The 24,143-nt window shown below is 36.0% G+C and overlaps 1 protein-coding gene across 2 annotated transcripts in view; it reads right to left on the bottom strand.

Annotated features, from left to right (window-relative positions):
* The window catches only part of WDFY4 (WDFY family member 4), a 371,719-nt gene that overhangs the window by 114,675 nt on the left and 232,901 nt on the right, over nucleotides 1–24,143 (bottom strand). For both annotated transcript variants that reach the window (XM_056800705.1, XM_007478602.3), the window contains exons 44-47: nucleotides 17,011–17,159; nucleotides 9,381–9,501; nucleotides 5,837–5,922; nucleotides 3,323–3,385 (exon numbers count right to left, since the gene is read on the bottom strand). In XM_056800705.1, coding sequence (XP_056656683.1) covers nucleotides 3,323–3,385; nucleotides 5,837–5,922; nucleotides 9,381–9,501; nucleotides 17,011–17,159 — 419 coding nt within the window. The remainder of the gene's footprint in view (nucleotides 1–3,322; nucleotides 3,386–5,836; nucleotides 5,923–9,380; nucleotides 9,502–17,010; nucleotides 17,160–24,143) is intronic.

Here is a 24,143-nt window from a genome sequence, read left to right as displayed (position 1 = left end):
CTGGCCAAGATTTAAACATACAGTAATTAACTCAGAACGAATCGCCAGGGGGCCTGTTCAGCTGTCTATTAGCAGCTTCCTGAATAACCAGAGGGGGGAAGAATAATTGGTTACATTTTTTCCCCCTCCTCTGGGTCAGAAATGTGAAGAGAAGGCTCTGTCTCCTGGGCACAGAGATGCTCCTGGGAACCCAAGTCCTGATGACCCAACTAGGCTCTGAGTGGTCCCCAGCAGAGCTGGGAAACTCTGTGAGGAGGATTTATTGAAGAAGTGGGATGTGTGCCCAGGATTCCTTTTTCTAATCAGAGGGTTTGTAATTATATAATAATGAATTCTTCCTTTATCCAACACCATCTGACACAAAACAACTCTCTTCTTTCGAAATTTACTCAGTAAATCTTCTAACAACAGCTCACATTTGAAAAGCCTCAGCACTGTTATGACAGATTTAAACTGGGACAAGCAGTAATATGAGATCCCCTTCTATGGCTCCAAATAGTTTTAAGCCTTTAAAGGAGTAACTTTTCCAGATCCCTTTTTCTTATGGTTTGCCATAACCCAACCTCTCAAAGATGACCCTAAGTGGGTTTGAAACCAGATCTAGACATTGATAGATGAACAGGTCTACAGCCTCATTCATTTTTACTGAACTTACATTGTACACACATTTTTATAGTGAATTAGTACGTACTTGCCTATATTAGCACCACTAATGAGATTTCATATTGGCCTTCATCCTCCAAAAAGTGAGAGTGGGATGACAGGTAGTTGTGTGATAGCCCTCTAAGGTGGCTTTGTGCAAAGGACTTTAGGGAACGAATACCATTGGGTTAGGGTTAGAAAATATCACCTTGACAAAGATTTAACAAGCAGAATTTTGTAAATCTGTTTTTGTAATTGTAAATTACAATTGTAAATTTTTTTTACAAATTTTACAAAATTTTGTAAATTTTACAAATTTTTACAAATTTTACAAAAAATTGTAAAATTGTAAATCTGTTAAATGGCCAGACAGTTTCCCACTTCAGAAGAATTTTGAAATGCAGAAAAAAAGAATTATTGGAAAGGTTTATTGTGAAGCTTATACCTGGTGAATCTCCAGCAGTTCCATGATAAGGGACAGAAAAGAGAAAGAACTCCAGTAGGGTAGCTGACCTCAGATATTATGGAAGTGGACTCTTATTGTAGACAATAACATTTCTCCTTCCAGGCACACCTTTAGCTAATGAACTCCTCTTAATACAGGTAGAGTTAACTTAAATTAAGGACTCACGGAAATAGGATCAAAGTCACTGAACTATGGGAAAGCTCTCTGGCGAGGTAATGAAGTCATAATAATGAGTATGGTGTAGAGTTCTAGCCATTTCCTAAACCGAGTATCCTATAGGAATAATTCTGAATAGATATATTGCTTCTGCTTATGTGCTGACTTAGTTGTGTTCAATCTCTTCCATAGAGCTATTCCCTCTGACAATGAGGTTGTTGCCCACCCAGGCCCTCTTCTCCTGTGTGGTTCTTGTCCATGTCCTCCTTGAAATATTCCCTGGGGGTCCACAAGCCAAGGGCCTTGCCATATTCTCTAGCCATTGTTTGAATATCAATGGAGCATGCATGTGGTCTGACCATTGGTTATATGTTATTCTTACCTGATGATTGATCCAACTTTTCTAACCAAGCCCATATGTGTAGGTATATAGACATTACATTTGTACCCCGACCTATGTACTGTAAAAATGGAGATTTGAACCCCAGACTTCAATCCCCAGAAGTCCTCGGTACTTCCCAGCATTCCCTATAATCTCACCTTTAGTCTCCATCTGGGCAAGATCACAATTAGTATTTAACGGGCTCTCTGCCTCCCAAGAGCTCTTCCTCTCTATTTGGTGATTGCAAGGATGTAGTGAGTAAACTAAATGTGGGGGTTCTGAATTTTGCTAATCAAGCCATGGGCATGTGGTTTATTATTTTGTATCCTTGATTTCTAATAATCTTAATAAACCTCACAAAATATAATACTTTTATCAGTAGAGACTAACTCAATTTTTACAGTACATATTCTCACCCATTCCCTTCTTCTGCACCACCTTCATCACACATTTAGGGGAGCTCAAAGCCTTAGCGATCTATTGCCTTTTATTGTGTATACGTAAAGGATAAAAATTTGAACAAAGGATTTGGGGTCTATGAAGACAGCTTCAAAGCTATCTATAGTGTGCTAGTGAAGTCCTTTGGGAAAGGGCAGAAGAGTTTTCCCATAAATCAATGGCAATGATTATATTTCTGTCAAACTACAGGGGTGCCAATGTTAGTTCTGCTTTGAAGTCCTTTCTACGATACAACCACAGAGGGCTTTCTGTCATCTCCTGGCTTCTCACTCACACATTCTGATGAGACACTAAAAGAGCAGAGGCAGAGGGAGAAGTGGTGGAGTTTGATTCCATATGTTATCACAAATAAATAAGAAAAGACAGAAGATTGAGAATAAAGCACTAAAGTTTACTGGAAATATGTGCAGGCTGTTGCAAACACATCTCATTTCAATTTGAATAAAGGTACATATTAAGAAATAACATTGTATTTCCCTTTTTGCCAATCAGGCAAACAAGCAATAAGCCTTATTAAATTCCTATTATGTTCCAGGCATTCTGCTAGGCACTGGGGATGCAAAGTCAAAAATACCTTTTGCCTTCAAGGAGGTTACCTTTATCTGGGAAAACAACACACAAGCTTACAAGTATATGCAAATAGCTATAAAAAGGGATAGGAACAGGGATTGGACCTATGAATTTTTTGGTAGAGGCAACTCTTAAGATAAGGAAGTTTCCTCAATTTCTGAAGCTCTTAAATGAACAGATTACTTCCAATATTTCTCACCAGGGCAGTTCAATATTTTTTCCGCAACCCTCAAGGCATATACAAAGTCTAAAAAAAATACTAGGTAAATGGAGAAGGCATTAGCAATTGGAGGGATCAGGAAAAGATTCATGTTCATGAAGATGTGTTTGAGCTCCATTTTGAGGCAAACTGAAGATTCTAAAAACTGGAGGTGAGAATGGAGTGTGTCACCTTTACTAGAAAAAAATGTTCATTGAGTAAAGGAGATTTCAGGTAGGAAGGGAATGAGGAGGATATCTCTATGAGACTTAAAGGAAGTATCAGGATTGAGTGCAAGTTAGTATAGTGTAAGATGGAAACGAAGACAAGGTAGCAAGTAAGAAAACGTGCCACTTTATAGAAAACTGGTACATTCCCCATCTAATAAGGATAACTATTGAACGCATCAAATGTCCAAAGACCACATGAGATAGGCGCCTTGTTTTACCTTATGTTGAGTGATTCTTCTGTGATGCCTTTCCCCTTTAAGCCAGGTTGTAATGAATAAAAGCTATACAAAAAGGAAAGAAGAAATATTTAAATGGAGAATAGAGCTCACTAGTCTTCCTTCTGAACTTTCAGATTATTTTCAAAGCCTTAAAGTGGTGATTACAGAATCCTTCTCCATATTTAATCTTTTTTTCCTATTTAGTGAAAATATATCCTGGAATATCTGAAATAAACATAAGAAAAAAGGAGAGTTCTTTCTCCTCTCCTTCCCCCAAATCTTCCTCATCACATTCCCTCATCCCAAGGTAATGGGGACCATGGCTTTATGGGGGTGTTCAGTACTCTGAAGAAACAATGCTCACTAACATAATGTGGTTAGTGAGTCTAATGCCTTGTTTCATTTAAGAATATAGGATTATAGTTTTAGTGTTCGAGGGATCTTGGAAGTCAAGTATTTACTTAATAGTTGAGGAAACTGAAGTCTACAGATATGAACTGAATTGTTTAGGGAACACAAGTCATCCCCAGAAGCAGAGCTGGGATTTAAACATGGGGATTTTTTGGCTACCAGGTCAGTAGTCTCTCTATAGCATCACTTAATGCTTCTCCTAAGGGAGGAGAGACAATCCCATTACTCAGGACATCAAGACTTTTTCTTGTCTAAAGCCATTCTATTTTCCAGGGTATTCAGGCATGAACTCAAATGTAATGGTGGAATAGAAGAAGTGGGAGATCACAAATCCTTATTCTCTCAGAGTCATCAAAGTGAAAATTCTCTTTCTAATGGTATTTATGGACAAATCACAACTATTTTTCAAGTTTAGCCATATGAATATGAACTGGCTTCAAGCAACTACACCAAACTTGTAGCAAATTCTTATAGTCATGATGTTTCCTTTCATTAAACCCCTTAAATTTTCACTTAAACATTTTCATGTACATTTCAGCTACTTTGATAAATAGTACAATATAGTAGCTTTGTACCATTCACGGTACAATTCTCAAAGCTATTTCTATCTTCAGTAATGAATTCTGTACATGAGAGGTTTGAGTACTTGGTCATTTGTTGATTGAGACAGAACACCTGGATAAAATCAAATGTTATTTTACTACAATAATATATACTATAGTGGTAGTCTCTCGGTGCTTCTATTATGATCATTATTGTTATTGTTGTTGTTTTCCTTGTTTAGGCAAGATTTCCTAAGTATAGGGAAGTCACCCTCCTTATCACAACTCCCTCCATGATGCAGATGTGAATCAAACATTTATCTGCATTTAATAATCTTAGAGAATTACACTAGAGCATGTGAGAGTAAAATATCTGCCTCTGGTTCTGCAGCTAGTCCATATTTGGGACAGGTCATGAACTTGCATATTTTTTACTTTAAAACTTTTACGATGGGAAGAGAGATAAATGTAGAGTTAGAGAATCTGAGTTCAAATCCTGGCTTTACAATGTACAGTGTGACCTTGAGCATCATCCTCCCTGGACCTCGGTTTTCTCAAACCTCTTGAAATTCTCACCCAGTTCTAAATCAATGATTCTATGACCCTGTCCACTCTGCAAGTAATGCTTCTTGATAATGCATTAGAGGGAGAAAAAGTGAGCTTGGTGTTCATTACTGCGAGTGTACGCATCATTTGTAGTCTGAGATGAATTTTGAAGACAATGCAGATGGTATGAGACTATATGTCTTCTCAAAGTGGCCTATTTTGAAAACAGAAGTGAGAAAGAAAAAAAAAACAGACTTTCTTCTTTATAAAAAAAAATGGGAGACAGCATGTGTTATTCAGAATTCTTTCAAATTAAAGATTTAATTGAAACAATTCAACAAGATTTAAAAAGAAACCTGCATTTAAGTGGCCTGAGTTAAATGTTTTAAAATGAACATATTCAATATTTGAGTGTAAAGAGTAAAGAAATAGAATCTGAAAGTCTTAGGGCTAGAAGGGATATTAATTAGCCATGTAGTCCATGTTTTTCCCTTCAGTCCTGGATTCCCTAAACTATTCCAGATCAGCCATAGGGAAACAGTTAGCCTGATCCTTATGACTGAAATCTGAGGACATTTCACAATTTTCTATCATTGGCAGAGAGGGAGGGCAATGCATCATCTCTCCTTCACTACTTCAGTCCATGAGTTTTTTTACTATTATACAGATTAAAACTCCCTTCCCGCCTTGGGAGGAGGCAACCGCAAAAAAATCATTCTCCCCATTGGCCAGTCTTCTAGTGATAATCCTCTCCTATATTAACAAGGGTACTGTGCAAGTGATAATCCCTCTTTAGCTCCATGACCTGCAGAAAAACCAAGCTTTTCTCCATGCCAATATGAGACATCAGAATAAGACTTTGGGACAGGTTGTTTATCATTGTCATGTCCTACATGATCATTATATACTTGTCCTCAGTTTCCCTCCAGTTTCATTCTATTTTGTTTAATTTATCTAATTTCTTTAACATTCCTCCCAGCCCCCAGATCCCATTTCACAAACCTTTAATACTTACCCCTTGAAGGCTTTGTTCCTTTCACTGTTATGGAAGACTAGAAACTTGGAGTAACCATTTCTGAAGAAGATTTCCAAGGCAATCTCCTATTAAAAAAATAGTTTTGCTGACTTTATTGATATCTAGATGATGAAAGGATAATATAAGTTCCTTAAGGGCCAGGGCTGTTTTCATTTTTTTCCTTTGTATTTCCAGAATCCAGCAAAGAGCTAGAAATATGGTGGACGCTTAGTAAGTGCCTTTTCTTTGCATTTGAATGTTTGTCTTTGTATGACCAGTGGAGGTCATTAAATATTAATTAAAATGAATTGAGTTAAAGAATAAAGCAAGAGCCATATTTTCGCTTTCCATGTCAAATCTAGGACCAAATGAAATATCATTTTCATAACACTTCAAACTTTAAAAAACTATATAAATGTTGGCAATTATTATTAGAATAAAGGGAGTCATGAGACATGTAAAAGGATGAGAGGGGTTATTTATGTGATTAACTTGCATTTCTTGTTTTTATTCATTAATACCTATGTACTTCTGTGAGAGAACTTTCATGAAATAATATTCACCAAGAGCCAGACCAGTAAATAAAAACTTGAAGCCTAATATTAGAAGCATAATTCTCAATTTAAGGTGACCATAGTAAGAGAATTGTCCATTAACAAGACATATACTTAAAGCTTTGGATTTGGCCTAATGAATATTTGGTAATTTGACCATGAGACATCAATTTGCCTCAGTTTCATTCTGGTTATATTTTATGAGGAAAAACACACTTATCATCTCTGATTCTGTTGATAATCTCCACATCTTACCTAGAAATTGCAATTGTTCTATGAGACATTTCTGTTAAAATGAAGCAAGAAACTCCAACTCTGAACCTCATCCAAAGGCTAAATTCTCTTTGATGAGATATAAATCTCTTGACTATTAAATGATATTTCTAAAGTTCCTTATTCTGTTTATGGCACTTTCCCCCCACAAGCAGTAAATCTTGTAGACATTGTTTTCAGTGGGAGTGATACAAATTAGCTCAACATTGCTTCCAATACATTTTTTGTAATAAAGAGAATATTTGTAGAGGATATTCTTAGACTCAAATGGGTCTATAACTGTTTGATCCTAACATTTAAATAGCAGAATTTTGTATTTGTTCTTATATTTTAAAAAAGGACAATGCAGTGAATATTTTTGTTACTATATAATAGTCACCCCTGGATATACATATATCCAATGAGCTCTAATGCATAACAAATAAATAAATAAATGGATGGATAAATAAATAATCAAAATATCCAACATGATGGGTATTATCAATGTATGCACCATTTCATGAAGCTTATACCTTCCATACTAGAAAATGTAGCAATTAACTAATGTTTGGTTTCATTTTAGTATTATTCTTTTGCTTTATTGTAGCTCTGATGCTATTTCCATTAAAAAGATTGGCTATAAAAATGAGGGAACTCCCTCACAATGTTAGTTCACTCCTGAATAAACTTCTGTATGGCAGACAAGCTGAAAAGTCACCAGGAATATGTCAGAGTGCTGTGCCATCTATATCAGAAGCCAAGGATTTGTGTAGTCATCAGTTTCTAGTCTGTCTAAGGTTGAATTCCTCTCTTACTCTATTTGTAAAAGAGAAGCCATCTGAGGAATTTGATGGTGATCATGGGGAAGGCTGAGATAGTTCTAAGAGCCACCAAGGCTTTCTTATATGCTCAAAGTACAGAGCTTCACGCTTTCAGATAAAGAGACTATGTATGTGTCTTCTAAGGCAGTGTCTTTGACGATAGTTATTTGATGAGGCAGGATTAAATTGTCCATTAGATTGTGATTCCTCCACTAGATTGTAAGCTTCTTGAGGGCAGGGTCTGTTTTTCAACTATTTTATACCTATTTTTGTGCTTAGCATAGTGCCTGGCACATAGCAGGCACTTAATAAATTTTTGATTGAAAAGGACAGCATCTTCATACTTTCATACTAAGACTTATGAATTTATGAGAGTTTATCACATAGAAGTTAGGCTTCTGGACAGATTCTTCTACTCTCTTTAGTGGGAACTGAATCCAGGCAACCAACTGTCCTCAGGGAGTACCATCAGGATACATAGGGAATGGTTTCTATTTCTAAGCCTTCTTTATTTATGATTTAGTTTAATATCACAAAAAATCCAGGAGAGGAGAAACCGTTATTTTTTGGTTTATTTTTGCTTTTCATTGTACATAATACCCAGCACATAGTAGATACTGGCTAAAAGCTTGTGATTTGACTTGAAAAAGATCTGATTTCGTTGGTATATGTACTCCCATCATTGATGCATACTATGACTCGGAAGATAGTTTCATAGGTTGCTGTGGTCAGAAACATTCATTATCCATTAGCCAGCTGTCTGGCCATTAGATCCCTTTGAACTGAGCTCATTCGGGCATTGTTCCAAATATTGGGAACTTCTCCTTGACATCAAGTAGAAATTCACTGGTTTGCAACTTCTCTTCATTATTTCTAGTTTTGCATAATAGGGCCAAGCAGAACACAGCTAATTGTTCTTTCATAGAACAGCCTCTCAAACTGAATTGAGTTCTCTCTGGGAAGGCATATAGTCACAGTATCATAGGAAACCAGAGTTGGAAAGGACGTCAGAAGCCATCTAGTCTTAACCAAATTGAAAAATGAATCACTTTACAAAGTACTTAAAGTGAGCCCACCCTCAAAAACAATAAAATTTGATCAAATCTGTCAGAGATTACCACTTTGACCTGGCCTTGGGGAACCCAGGGTCACAGTCATACTATTTTGAGATATCAAAGAAAGTCTTTAGGGAAGGACATCTGACTAGTGTTGTCAAAACATACTTTTTTGATCAGAGATTTTAAAAAACTACACTTTTTGAGTCAAAGGGCCTCATTGCAGGGGGAATGTTAGCTGACATATGGCATAGGATCTATGATTTACAAGGACATCTAGGACTGTGAGCGTTTGCCCGGGCAGCTAAGAAGATAGCTCTAAAATGCATTCATTGAGAATTATGGAATCAGAGAATTTTGAAATTAGATAGAACTTCAGGTCATTCATTTTTATTTATAACTGAAGGAGAGTCCATGATCTATTAAATCTAACAAATAATCACCCAGGCTTTGCCTGAAAATCCCTAGGAAGGGGGATCCCACGGCATCCTAAGGTATATCATTTCACTTTGGCATTGCTCCAACTACCTAGAATTTCTTCCTGATATTAAATATAAATTTCCTTGTTTGCAACTTCTCTCCATTATTTCTAGTTTTGGGCTAAGCAGAACACAGCCAATCCCTTATTCACAGAATAGTCCCTCAAATACTTGAAGACATTTGTCCTATCCCCTGTGTTTATGTTAAACAACTCCAGTCTCTTCAAATAATTCCCATATAGAATTTATATATTGCTTAGACCAATGTAACTGAAATGGCCCTTTTAAATCTGTGAATATTTAAAATAATTGAAATTAAAGGCTACTTTCTACAAACATTCATTTGTAACATTCATATTGTGGTATCCTTGACCGGTTCCTACCTGAAGAAGAAAACGCATCAGATGTATCTCCTTAATGTCACTATAGGAATATCGATGGCAAGTATAATGATCTGAAGGCCGGTCTTTGCTACACATGTTGAAAATAAATGGATCACTGATACTGGAGAAAAATAAAAGTAAAAATAATTTTAGTCTTCAAATAAAATAAGTGGGAAATAGACAGGTTGGTTCATCTACAAGAAAGTTTGCTTCATGAGTTGTTTTCTAAATTTGATGCCACACACAGGTAGGAAAGTTCAGTATTAGCACCCGATACTATGTAAGTAGACTTTCTGTTGAAGCCCTATTATAGGATAGTCTGTAAATCAAAGAGAAAAAAAAAACAAACGAAAAATATTAAGTCTTTGATGAAGCAAGTGCCTTGTTCCCTTTGCTACCACCTGAGTGTCTTGAATACAACATAATCTTCCTAAAGTGTGAGAGTTTATTAGAGTATAAACTAATGCAACTGAGCAATTAAAGGCATACATCACAGTGCCAGAATCTGTCCTTGACTGACTTAGGAGATGAGCCCTACTTAAATATTTCTAATTTCTGGATACTTGTGCCTGGTCAAACAAGTTCTGCTCATGATTTAGGCCTCTCTCTCTCTCTGTCTCTGTCTCTGTCTCTCTCTCTCTCTCTCTCTCTCTCTCTCTCTCTCTCTCTCTCTGTCTCTCTCTCTCTCTCTCTCTCTCACTCTCTCTCTCTCTGTCTCTCTCTGTCTCTCTCTCTCTCTCTCTCTCTCTGACTCTCTCTCTCTTTCTTTTCTTTCTTTCTTTCTTTTTCTTTCTTTCTTTTTCTTTCTTTCTCTCTCTTTCTCTCTCTCTCTCTCTCTCTCTCTCTCTTTCTCTCTTTCTCTCTTTCGTTCTTTCTTTCTTTCTTTCTTTCTTTCTTTCTTTCTTTCTTTCTTTCTGGTGGAAACATACTTGTTTGGAAATTTCATAAGGCAACTATTTTGGACAGTACTCCTATTTTACTGTATCTAATGGCAGCATTCTGAGATGTGCTTCAAAATGAAGGTACTTGCTACTCCTCTTGCTCTTAATGGGAATACACAGTGATCTAAATTGAGGCATGGAACATAGTAGATACCTTAAAATGATTGATGATTGATTGATCGATTGATTGATATAGGGTATAGGGAAAAGGAGAAAGGTCTCTTGAACTAGATAGCAAATGAGTTGATCTTTGAAGGAAGCTAAGAGGCAGAGGTAAAGAGGGAGTATATTCTAGGAAAATCTGAAAAGGCATAGAAATGAAAGCTGCAATGTCATTTTCAAGGAAATGCAAGAATACCAGTTGTACAAGATTGTTGAGAATGGGAAAGAGAATAACATGTAATAATTCTGGAAAAGTAGGCTTAAAACATGTTGTGAAGCAATATTTGAATGCCAAAGTTTGTTGCATGAGAGGCTATGTGATGTAATTAATAGTCTCTTTTTAACCTCCAATGAAATGGGTTCATGTCCTACCTTAATACATATTGACTAGAAGATCTAAGAAGTTATTTAACTTCTCAATGTTCTAGACAACCTTCTGAGATAAAAGTCTTGGAGAAAAGCCTATCCTGTTCTGGTAGATGGAATTGCCCAATTCAGGAGTTTTATATCAATGAAATCATAGGTCTAGTCCTTAGCATTAGAACGTCAAATTTTTGATGTTTGGAAATTGGAATTTTTGGACGTTTTGGATAAATGGAAGAGTTCTTAAAATGAGGTCAATAAATCTTTGGATTGATTTCAGGGAGATGCATTAACTTGGATGGGAAAAAATTACAACATGATTTTTAAAAAAAAAAGATTTCTTTTGCAGAAAGATAAAGCAATTTGGACAAAGCTACCTAAATTTCTCTTTTATAAAAGATGAAAGATTTAGACCGATATGATCTTTAAGATCCCATCCATCTTTAAGAATCTAGGCTTAATAAGCCATTTATAAGAAACTGAGGAGATTAAACTATCGGAGGAGTTCACTGAGTTGAGGAATAGATTTGAATAAGGGACAAACCAGTTAGGGTTGTTTACAGAGTTGATGAGAAGGTTCTGTGATCCAAAAGAGTTATAAATGAAATGAAAAGGGCATTTTTGGCTAGTTTATATGCCTTTTGACAATCCTGAATATCTTTTAAGTCCCTATCTCTCTTGGTCCTTAAAGGAAGGTGAATTTTAATAATTTAGGAATTGATCGGTGGTAATGCTACAAAAATAGGATAGGACTGGATTGTTGAAGATTTTGAAGGTCATACTAGAGAGTGGATATTTTCAATAGGCATTTGGAAGCCACTGAAAGGTTCTGAAAAGCAGAATAACTTTGTCATATCTATGCATGGACATGATTATTATGACAGTGATTAAACAGGTGGACTAGAAGAGGAAGATACTAGCAAGGATGTTGGTTAGAAGAATATTAGTATAACCCATTTAGTGAGCAGTAAGTGCCTATATTTTGTGATCCTAATGGGGAGAGAACAGAACATACATATGTGATATCATGCAGAGAAGGAACAATCATTTCTTGACCATGATTAGATGGTGAAGGTGATGAGGGAGAAGGAAAAAAATCTAGTTTTGGGTCTTTCTTTTATTATTTGTTTGTTTGTTTTTAGAGGATAGCTGTGTCATTACCAGAAATGGAATATCAGAGAGAGAAGTAGATTTTTTAAGGAAAAGATAAGTCATTGGTTTTGGAACTTTTGCTGCTAACAGTCTGGTTTTTTGGAGATACATTCATCTGGGAGACTGGAAAGTAGATCAAGATCTGTGGAAAAGAGTCATTGCTGAACTTTGATGATTTCAACAGCAAATTTCAAGATTGGTCTTCACCCCCAGGTCCAGAAATCTAATCCTATCAGTTTGTTCTGGGGCAATCAGACTCTAGGAAATTCATGGGCATTAACCAAACTCACTCTATGGAATTTGAACCTTAAACAAGTAGTGTGAAAATTCTGTAGTGTAGGAACCTTGACCTGAAAGTACCATTAAAAATCATTTGATGTATGAATCTCCTTTATGATATCCTTCACAAGAAAGTGACATGAATTATTAGTTCATCTAGAAGAACCATATCCTATATCAGCCTTGGCAAAGTATTGGCACACATGCCAAGCTGACAAGGGGGGAGCTGTTCCATTCCCCCTTTTCCAAGTGCCCAAGGACATTTTTGCATGCCCCATCCCTCTTTTTAGCCACCCAAAGTGAACACTTTCTCTCTCACTCTCTGGGGGCAATGCAGGGGACTCACAGGCAATTTGAAGTTGCAGTTTGGGCACCCAAACTTGAAAACCTTCACCAATGCTATCCTATATAATACAGTGTTTCCTGATTGTTGTCGTGTTTGTGCAAATCTTAACAATCACTTAGCTCAACATAGAGGTTTATCCTTACAAGGTATAAATACAGGTTAGTTTTTTCTCAGTGGTACTACATATCTATGGGAGGCAAAATTGAAAAATGGCAGATACGTGGAATTTTGAATCAGAGGTTCAGCCCTAGTTTTGTCACTTAATAGCTATAAGACTTAGAGCTAATCGTCTAATCTCTATGAGCCTTACTTACTCCTTTTGTAAAATGGGGAGAATAATATTTCACTATCTACTCCACTTGTTGTGGGGATCAAATGAGATGATGGGGATCAGGTGCTTTATAACTCTAAAGTACTATATAAAAGGGAGTTATTATTCTTATATTATCTAATATTTAAAGAACTAAATAGGCAATCTTTGGAAAACCCAAAGGAATGTGGTATGAAAGAATATTCCTTCTGCCATTTCCTTCAGCACAAGTAGAACATTCTCTAGGAATGATATCCCACTTGCCCAATGAATACTTTCAATAATTATATGAGAATGTCTAATGACTGTACTAATAATAATGCTTAATGTATTTAGTATTTAATAGTTTGTAAAAGATTTATCATACATTGTTTAATATGATCTTCCTCAGCAACCCCCAGTGAGATAAACAGTGTGGATATTTTTATTAGCCCTGTTTAGAAGACGTCTTTCCCAATATTACATTACTGGTAGAAGAAAGAGAGCTAGGAATGAAACCTAGGCCTTCTGATTTCAAATCAAAACTTCTTCTTCCTACATTAGAGATATATAAAAGAGAAAATCTAGGTAGAACTGCTAGGAGAATTTGCATGTTACATATAAACTATATTAATATACTATGGAGGAACTGTTTAGAGTATGAAAACAATTCTGAAATACATATAATTAATTGTCTGACTGACCTCAAAAGGGTTGTCACAAAAGTGAGTCAGAACTGGAGTTTTGCCTAGTATAATGTTATTAGTACAACTATGTTTAAACCTCTTTCTCAATGCCATCTTCTGGGACTTTGAAGAAATGAATGTGAGTTCATTTCCCTTGAGGGCAGTAAGTTAAAAGGAACAGATGTGCCTATGGCTTTCCTTATATAGCTGAAGCCAAATTTAATTGGCTGTTGTTCACAATTCTTTGCCATGATTGGTTGTCATGGTACCACCAAATAACTTCCAAAATGATTTTACCTATTGTCTTGATTGAGTTTGCTAACAATAATGATTTTAATTCTGCTATCCCTGGAACACATAATTGGCACAAGTGACATCCATGCTGTGCCATGGATGCAGTTTTTAAAAAATCAGACCTGATGCTAGGAGAAAATTATCTAAAATTATTAACTTTTGCAACAACAAGAAAACATTCGTTTTAAAAGAGTTCATAGACCCCTACGATAATAAATTGGATGGTATGAGTTGCATAGAAAAGCATCAAATCCATTGCACTACTAATGTGGTGTTGCATTCAAATTAACGAAATGGACCTACCACAAACTAATTCCAATAGCTTCCTCATGCATCATGATTTATATAAAAATACATGAGAATTCATCAGAGTAGGCCCACAGACAATCATAGCAAGAATACTTGTAATCACCAAAGGATCCATTAGTAATGCTGTTTTTGATGGAAGAGTCAAAATTTTTAAGTTTCCAATCCAAATTTGGATCTAGTTCATTCTTCTCTTAGAAAAAAAAAGTTGTTCAGTTTTTAAAGATTTGATTTCTAATAGGGTTGTTTTCATATACTTAGAAACAATGGAATGGACAGTGTATCCAATTATTTGTTCCAGTAAGAGAGTATGAATCAATTGTCATTGTAGATAATTTTTGACTGTCTTCCTAAATTACAATCACCTGTTTGAATAGGTTGGCTAAAAATTATACCCTAATAAGAAAACTAATAAAATTCTCCAAACACATTCCAAAATAAGAATATATTTTTGCTCTCTTTCCTAACTCTACTTTTAGAGATTATATTTCCATTCATAATATTTATCCTTTGTTGTTGCAGATTAGGTAATTATCTGTATTCGGCAATTTGACTTCTATTTTAAATCCAGAAACAATTAATTTGATCATTATTAGAATTATCTCATGAATGTAATTTATCAGATTAATAAGATATTATCTAGTACTAACTGGATTTAAACCAGAGCTGAAAAAGTGAAGCAGTAGCTCATTCTAGTCTTCACCTGTGCAAGCTATCTCTACAGCTAAAATGGAGACTGCTCATAATATTTTGAGAAAGCCAAGTCTACAAACCCATTTTCAATATTGATCAGTATCAATAAAACATGAGCAATAAGATGGTAGGAGTGCGCCAAGTATTAATTACGATCCCTACTGCCTTGGAGAAACAGATAGGACTTTCATCAAGTGGTACAACAAAAGAGTTTTTAAATGAACGTTCATATAAATAAAAGATGGGGATTAACAAAGGAGAGAATGCCAAACATCTTCAAGCAATCTGAATCAAAGAGTTTAGGTAGACTGACTCCCTATGTTGCCTCATTTCCCCTTTTTCCTTCTCTTCTCCTTCAATTCCTGCTTCCTATCAATCTAAAGTTATGAAAATGAACTATTAAAAGCTTTCACAGTTTTCAGCTGTTTAAGCCTGGTCTCCAATAGTTAAGACTCAGATGCCAGAGAACATTTGCTCTTTGAATAAGCTGGAATTTCGGGTTTTTTAAAAGAGGCAAGAACTAGATTTTGCTGAAGATTTTTGGATGTTTTTTTTAGAAGCCATGCAAATCTGCAATTATCTTGATAAATAGACCTTAGGAATTTGCAGCAATACTCTTTTGGTCTTTAAATGATGAGGGCAGGGCATGTCATCAAAGGGCATTGTGTAAGCTAAATAAATAAATCATGAATTATTACTGTAAAGACATGACTGGTTCTCCTCTGCCTCAATTCCCTAGACATGTGTTATGTCTGGCTATCAAAACTTTGTCCATCTTTCAAGGTTAAATTCAAATTCCACCTTTGCTAGGAAGCCTTCATAGGTGTGCAAGTGAGACAAAGTAGCCCATGTCTCTGAACTCCTTGAAGTCTTAACATGTATGCCACAATCTGTTACTTATATATCGATTGTATGCTCCTGAAGGAAGGAACCATCTGCTATATGTCTTCTGAAGAACACAGTGTTTCCAGATTCATAGAAATATACTGATTCTGGGGGCAGCTGGGCAGCTCAGTGTATTGAGAACCAGGCCTAGAGATGGGAGGTCCTAGATTCAAATCTGGCCTCAGCCACTTTCTAGTTGTGTGACCCTGGGCAAGTCACTTGACCCCCATTGCCTAGCCTTTACCACTCTTCTGTCTTGGAGCTAATACACAGTATTGACTCCAGGATGGAAGGTAAGGGTTTTAAATTTAAAAAAATTAAAAAAAAAGAAATGTACTGACTCTGATGTTGATGTTGGCAGGGATACTAAATGTCAAGTGAATATTCAACTAAGAAAATATTAAGCCCTTCCAAAATCAAGGCACTTTGCAAGGCACTAGAGAAATAAACAAATTTCCTGTCCTCAGTGATCAGAGATTATTAGTGAAATAACAAGGAAACAGGAGATGGAATGCTGAGTTTGTGGAAAAGCTAGTAGGGACTAGTAGTGTGGGGGAGAGGGACAGTATTTAGAGTCTTTCCTTTCCCTGTTAATGTGCCACGGTCGAGATATTTTATGTTTTCTCAGGCTTTTCTGGGGGAAAGGAATTTTTACAATAGAGAGATGAGTTAATCTTCAATTTAATTTAACTTATTTCACACATCAAAGATTGTAAACCACAGTAGGAGAGTATGATGCTCAGTTTCAGGAATGGAGAAGAATGAAGAAAAGTTACTTTATCCTATTACTTTTTAGGTGAGTATGAGAATTTTCAAAGATACCCCATAAACTATTTCTTATCTTCTAGAAAATATTCATGATAAAAATCTTCAAAATTAAACTCATTTAATCTGAAAATAAGCTAAAGAAAAGCTCCTCTTTACATTGTGATTCATTATATATCAGAATGCATGCCATAAGCAGCCAATTAAATTTCACCTTTGTAGAAACTACATAGATGTTTAGGACATATAGTTCCAAAGCATCCTTCATCTTTAGCTCCTTTTCCATCCAGCTTTTTGCCTCAGTTTTAACCCAAATTAGGAAAAATAGGAACAAAAGCAGGTAGAAAAATGTGAGCCAGTCTGGCCTTAGTTCTATCTTTGCAACCACTTGCAGGTTAAAACTCTATTAGGAGCCTCGTGAGATCTCTGTGATATGTGATCTCTGACTAGAAAGAACATAGATACTCACTTGGACAAGCAGTGCTTGGTACAGTAGACATCACCAAGGGGAGAGAGAGTAAAGTTCTCACAGATGTAGAAATGTTGTTGGCCGTAGAGTAGTACGCCTTCTGAAACCATATGTCCTTGGACAACCACCACAGAGAGTTTTACTGACACCTAGGAGAAAATCAATCCAGCAATTGAGAAATATTTTTAAAGCATCCATCTTGTGCTAAGCACTCAGGATACAAAGTCTCTGCCCTCAAGGAGCTTACAATCCAATGAAAAAAGACAGGAACCACATTTGATCACTGTGATTTGAGAACGTGAGCCAAGAAATCTAAATTTGACTTAAGTTCATTGCTCTCGTGGTAGGAGGTTGTTGATGTAAGGAAAAAGGAGGGGAAGGAAAGGGAGGAAGGTGGGGGGGGGGAGCCTGCTTGGTAGGGAAATTGACCAGGGATCTTTGTAGGTATTCTAGAGAGCAGATTAAATCAGGCTAGTCTGCAGGGAAAGTTAGATAGGTTTATTTAGTGTTAGGAAGGGAAAGTTTAGGAAAGCCAGGGAAAGTTGGATCTCTGGCTAGCTAGGCAGGGATCAAAACTCTGTCTAAGTTAGGGGAAAAAGGGTGCCAAAACCTATGCTTCTCTCCTCTTTTATTCTCCCTCTGACACCTCCCACAAAGGAAGTGGGAGGTGTCTGAGGAAGTTGCAGTAGAGAGTCCTGGGAGATGGAGTCTCCCAGAGCTTAGGTCCACTTCAAAACACACAAGGTACAACCTATTGGGGCATTTACTGCCCATATTAGTCCATATCAACCTGTGGTTCACAGACCCATGAATGGAAAGCAGAGTTTTTGCAAGGGTTCATAAATTATTTCCACATGCCCAGCAATCATACTGATGTATGCTTTTTTTTACATTTAATAAAAAGTGTGTGTGTGTGCATGTGTGTGCATGTGTGTGTGTGTGTGTGCACATGTGTGTGTGTGTATCTGTAGGCTAGGGTTGGAGTTGGAGAGGTTCCTGATACCTGATTAGGGTAGAAACTACTCTCACTTGAATGATAATTAACCACATACTGCTTGCTTTTACTTAAATTTTCACGTGTTATATGATATTCCTGCATAACAAGATTGTGTTTTCCTTATGCTGTTGTCTTAGGCTTTTTTATCTCCCTTAACATTTAATACATACATGAAAACACACTCAATTTAGAGTCCAAAGACATGGGCAGCTAGGGGACAACAAAGTGTACAGGGCACTGGGTCTGAAGACAAGAAGACTCATCTTCCTGAGTTCAAATCCAGCCTCAGACAATGCCTAGCTGTGTGACCCTGTGTGAGTCATTTACTTCTGCTTGCTTCAGTTTCCTTATGTGTAAAATAGGGAATAATAATAATACCTATCTTGTTTGTGAAGATCAAATTAGTTAATTATTATAAAACACTTAGCAAAGCTTGGCACATAGTAAGTGCTACATAAATATTAGTTATTATAATTGTTATTATTATATCAAGCTTTGGATGCTATCTATGTGACCCTGGACAAGTACTTTAACCTCTGTTTTCTCCAGTTTCCTCAGTTGTAAAATGGGAATAATAATACCACCTATTTCCTAGGGGTTTTGTGAGGATTAGAGAAGATATGTGTACAGTGTTTAGCTAAGTGTCTGGCACATAGTAGGCACTATATAAATGGTTTTTCCATTCTCCTCCCTTCATCTGACCTATAATATCTTTCTGAACATCAAATTTCTTGTCTGTGAAACAAAAATAATAAGTTATACTATATATCTTATAAGGTTGGATTAAAAATGTGCTTGTTGAGGTGATAGATACATGTGGGATATTCTTATAACTCTTATTATTGCATATTTAGTTTTTATAAAATTAGTACGTAGCTAAGGAATGAGACTCTAGCAACAGAATTAGCTCTATTAATGAATACAGAATGCCTCAAGGAAATTGATGAGGCTAGCTGGGAACTCTGCTAAGAACTTCTCTGTCCTTTTCACAGATTCAGGAGGCAGATTTCTCTGCCTTTCCTCCTGGTAGGTGTATCTCTTTGTCTTTTCCTGTATCAAGGATTCTTAATCTTGTTTGTGTCTTGTATTTTGAGAGTCTGGTGAAGTCTATGAGCCCTTTCTTTGATTAATAGCTCATTGATCACAGTCATCATTGGAAGAAATATTAAATTTCAATTAGATGATGGTAAAAATAATTTTTTTCCGTTCCAAGTTCACAAGTCTCTTAAATTCATGGACTCCTAGGTTAATAAACATTACCTTATGTGCACACACACACAAACATGGGGCTCACCTAAACTACAGCAATGGAATAATCCTTCAAAACTGAGGAAGAGGCCCCTACTCACACTCCCAAAGCAAATTTCCATTATTGAGCATATGAGGGAAAATTAAAAAAATTCGGATGTGGTTTATTTTGTAGAAGACAAAAAGAGAACATGATATTTTCTCCTGCAAATGACTGGCTTCATGATATTTATTTAAGAACTAATATTTGCTTATCCCTGAGGAAGAGATTAACAAATATATGTCGGCCTTTAAAAAGGCTTAAAGTTTTATAAAAGGAAGATAAAAAATTATGCAAATGACTTGGGTTAGGTTACCACGGAGTCTCCTCAATTCAAAGCTTCAGTATTTAGAGAGGACAAATCTTAACTGCTCTTTACTAATTGTATAATCCTGCATAAATCATTTCATTTCTGAACCATGAAAAATAAGGGAGTCTCAATAGATACTTTTGTGTGTCATGAGTCTTTTTGATGGTCTGATGAAGTTTATGTACTATTTCTCAAAAGAATTATTTTAAATGAATAAATAAAATAAACCAGATAATAAAGGAAATCAATGACATTGAAATATAGTTATCAAAATATTTTCAAAAAACAAATTTGTCACCTACAGTCAGAAAGACCTGAGTTTATATCCAGGTTCAGCTACTTAGTAGCTGTGTGGCTCTGGGCAAGACATTTAACTGTGGTCTCAGTTTTCTCATCTGAAAACTATATCTAAAAATATAAACTTATTCCTAGAATTGTGGAGAGGATAAAATGAGATAGTTGTTTAATTGTGTGTGTGTGTGTGTGTGTGTGTGTGTATGTGTGTGTGTGTGTGTGAGTGTGAAACCCAATTTAGGAATCTCTGGACAAAATCATCTCTTTAAGATCCTTTTAATCTCAAATGATATGATTCATGTCTGATCTAGGAGAACGCAAACTTTAGTCATTTGAAGATCAAGCTCATGCCAAACTATTCTCTAAAGAACTTTCCCCAATGGGTTTATTCTAAATCCAAATGAGAGAAAATACCCATTCCTCTGCCTTACCTTTTTGAACTTTTTTTTGAGAAGATAATGCTGTAGAAGCATTTTAGACTACATGAAAGGAAGGCAGCAGTGTTAATAAAATTTTCCAACTATTAGTGCAAATGGTATTGGAGAAAGATGGGACAAAGTTTAGAGAAAAAACATAAGCTAAGTCTTCCAATCACACCATTCAATTAAATATTAACCACAAAACTTATTTGCCCCCTTTGGAACAAAGTAAGGACTCTACCCAAGTAGTGACATACCCAGAAGCCTAGTTTTCTATAGTCAATGTCCTCAGACAGTGTTTCCAACCCATTTTGTCAGAGCATCTTGTTGTCAAAATTACCCTTTGGACCATAGGCTCAAACATGAAACATCTTGCTCATCTTAATAAGAGTCAAATCTATGTGCTCTAATGCTGGCCAAGGAAAATTTCAGAAGGAATGTAAGGCCCCTCTCATGTAGGAAATCAGGTGATCAAAATCAGTAGGTGCTACACAGCCCTGAAATATAGGTCATGTATGTTTGTACATGTATTTTGGCATGAGACCCTTCAAAGAACTCCATGTCATGTGATTTTGAATGATTTTTTTTTCCAAACCCAAACTCTGAGAGCTTTCCTTTTGGGAGACTTAAGTAACAACCAATCTAAATCTAACCACAAGAAAGATGTCTGGTGAGACGGAGTATAATAGCTTAAAGATTGATCCTTTAGGGAAGGATAGGCATTTTTAAAAACTGGAACATGAACCTAAGTGAATAGATACCTATTATTACATTTAAATAGCATCTAGAATGAATTTCTCTCCAGGCTATTCATATTAAAGATCTCCTTCTTGCCATAAGTCTATTGATCTTTTTAAGGGGTGTGAATGTTTGGTCTTAAAAGTGAAATATTTTAAGATAATAATAATGGCTCACATTGATATAATCTTTCATGGTTTACAAATTACTTCATATACTGCGGCTTCATGAATTCTCGCAACTGTGTGAGACAGATATCATCCCCATTTTACAGTCGAGGAAATTAAGGATAAGAGAGGTTTGGTGAATTATTTAGAGTCAAAAGTCAGCTCTGTCATTGACTACATCAGTAGTATATAAGGATTCAGTTTAACCTTGGACTCAGTTTACTCAACTCTAAAAAGAGAGCAATGGACTAGAAGATCTCTAAATTCCACTCTAATTCTCAGCCGATGGTCCCATGAGCATATGGTCCTAATTTCTATATAATTCTGAATTTTTTTGCTGTTGTTGTCATTATATGCATGCAAACTATTCTTCAAGAGATCTGTGTTTGGAGTCCTACAGAGTCCACCAAACACAACCTCTCATAGATTCCTTAAGAAGGGACCATCATTAAACCTTTCTGAACGATGATGGTTTCCTGAGTCTAACATTTAATTTCCATAGTTAGGTATGTTGTCTTTTTTCCTTCATTTCAGTACCTGGATATATTTTATGATAGAGTTAGGAGATGCTATGGATGGAATACTGGACTCAGAGCCAGGAAGAAATGAATTTAGATCCTACTTAAAACACTAATTGTGTGACCTTAAAACACTAACTAGTTGTCTGCCTTAGTTTCTTCATGTGTAAATGGGGATAAACCCCCTATTCTCAGAGTCTCTATTTCCTCGCCTATGCATTTGGAATGATAGCAGCACCAAACTCAAAAAGATGTTGGGAAGACCAAATGAGGTAATATATCAAGAGCTTTGAAAAACTAAAAGCATGATACACTCGATACAAATGTTAACTCTCTTTGTTTCAAACCTGGAGCAGGTAGGTGGAGCAAGAAAACTAAAAGAAAATGATGTGTTTACAAGAAGTATGTATTATAAATATGATGAGATGGAAACAGTTTCAGGAAGTTAGAAATCATCCTAGGAAGGACCAGAATCATGTAATATTTAATCTAGTTCTCTTAAAATCATTCATAGGGAAAGAGCAGAATAAACATAAATAAGAACAATCACATGTATCCAGGAGAATGTAAGTTCCTTAAAGATAAGGACTGTTTGTCATCATGTTATCTAGCACAGTTACATATACATAGTTGATACTTTATAAATGTCTGTTGAATTGAATAAGCCATTGTATCTACATGCATTCTAGCTACAAAATACAATGGCCTCCAGAGCCTTGACTATGGGACTTCTACTTTTGAGTACCCATTGTGGAATGGGTACTATGACTTGTGTAAGAGGAAGTGAGCTGCTTTCATCGTTATAATTATTTTTGAGAGAAGGTCTCTTGAACTCACTCAGACTGGAAGGACAACAGCTACTCCTGGGCCTCACCCCATTGATGATTGTCACTAAAGCTTTGACCCTTTATGTTTCCAACCTAGACAAAGTCTCCCCTATTTAGACAGCCTAGTGGCCTCTTGACTGAGGCAGCTTCACCATATGGGTGCCAGACTTCATATGATCACCTTTAATCTTATTGTAGCGACTCCCAAAACTAAAAATATGTGAGGTAAACTATGATTATATGTAGATAAACTCAATATGAGTTTTGAATGAGTTGCTCTATGAGTTCAGAGAAATAGAGAATTTGAGATTCTAGAAGATTCTAGAAGAATCTTCAGAGTTCCTTTAGTTTAGACTATACTAAAAATATGAATATCTCCAATCTATGTTATGCCCAATTAATGGTTATCCAATCTTGAATTAAAGACCTTTTCTAGTGATGGGACTCTTCAAAACACTTTGAAGCCAACAGAGGTCATGCTCTTATTATTATGTTCAAAGAAACACTTCCAAGATAAAATTCACCTGATTGGGATGTTGGCATAACTTTTTTGCTCTTAGTAAAGGCCATGGTAAGACTATGGGGCCAGTCTTGGACTGATAGTAACAAAACAGAACTGATAACATCCCAAATTCCTAATCCTGGCTGTTTCAGAGACATTATTGTGTAAATTCAAGGGAGTGAATCTATCAGTCATTGAGGAGATTAGCTAAATAACTAGGTGGCATAGAGTAGAGTGTAAGAACAGCAGTTAGGAAGACTTGAGTTCAAATTAGACCTCAAATACTAGATGTATGACCCTGAGTAAGTCACTTAACCTTAATCTACCTTAGTTTCTTCATATGCTAAAATGGGAAGGTAGAGTACTACCTGCAGATCAAAAGAGATGAATGGTCTTCTTTTCTTTTCTTTCTTTTCTTTTAACTTTGAAAACCTTAAAGTGCTATATAAATAGCTATAGTTAATATTAGACAATCTCTGAGGTCCCTTCCATTCAAACATTCTATGATGTTTCTTCTTGTTTTTTCCAACTTCTGTAGAGTTGGGAGATATAGAAGTTATTGATCCCTGCCACAGCTCACCAGATATAAGACAGAATAGATCTCTCAGAAGTATAATATCACCATCAAAATGTATCTGCGTTTTTTAAATTCACTTTTTTTTGCAGGGAAATAAAAGTATTTAATATTATAATATCAAAGAGTTAAAGAAACAATATACATGTAATAAAATCCCTGGACTGAGTTGTTGAGTATGGCTTTAAGCCAGAAGCCCATTTTGTAGAGTGGACATACAAATTTCCAAGAAGACTTGCAATGGAGGCTCAATAGGACCAACTCATCACAACTGAGGCTGCTGTTAAGTGCCATGATAATGAGGCACCAGCCAGCCTGCTGACAAAGGCTCACAATTAACATATATTAAATAAACCTCTCCTTATGTCAAAATTGAACAGTTTTGCAGTGAAATGAGTCTGCTGCTTACTGGAATCATTAATCAATGAAGCAAAGGTGGCATACAGTAATTGAATAATTACTTTCCCAGGTATTGCTCAAGGCAACTAGAGTTACAATT

This window comes from Monodelphis domestica, chromosome 1 (genome assembly GCF_027887165.1).
Source record: "Monodelphis domestica isolate mMonDom1 chromosome 1, mMonDom1.pri, whole genome shotgun sequence".
NCBI lineage: Eukaryota > Metazoa > Chordata > Mammalia > Didelphimorphia > Didelphidae > Monodelphis > Monodelphis domestica.
This window is presented reverse-complemented; position numbering and strand designations above follow the sequence as displayed.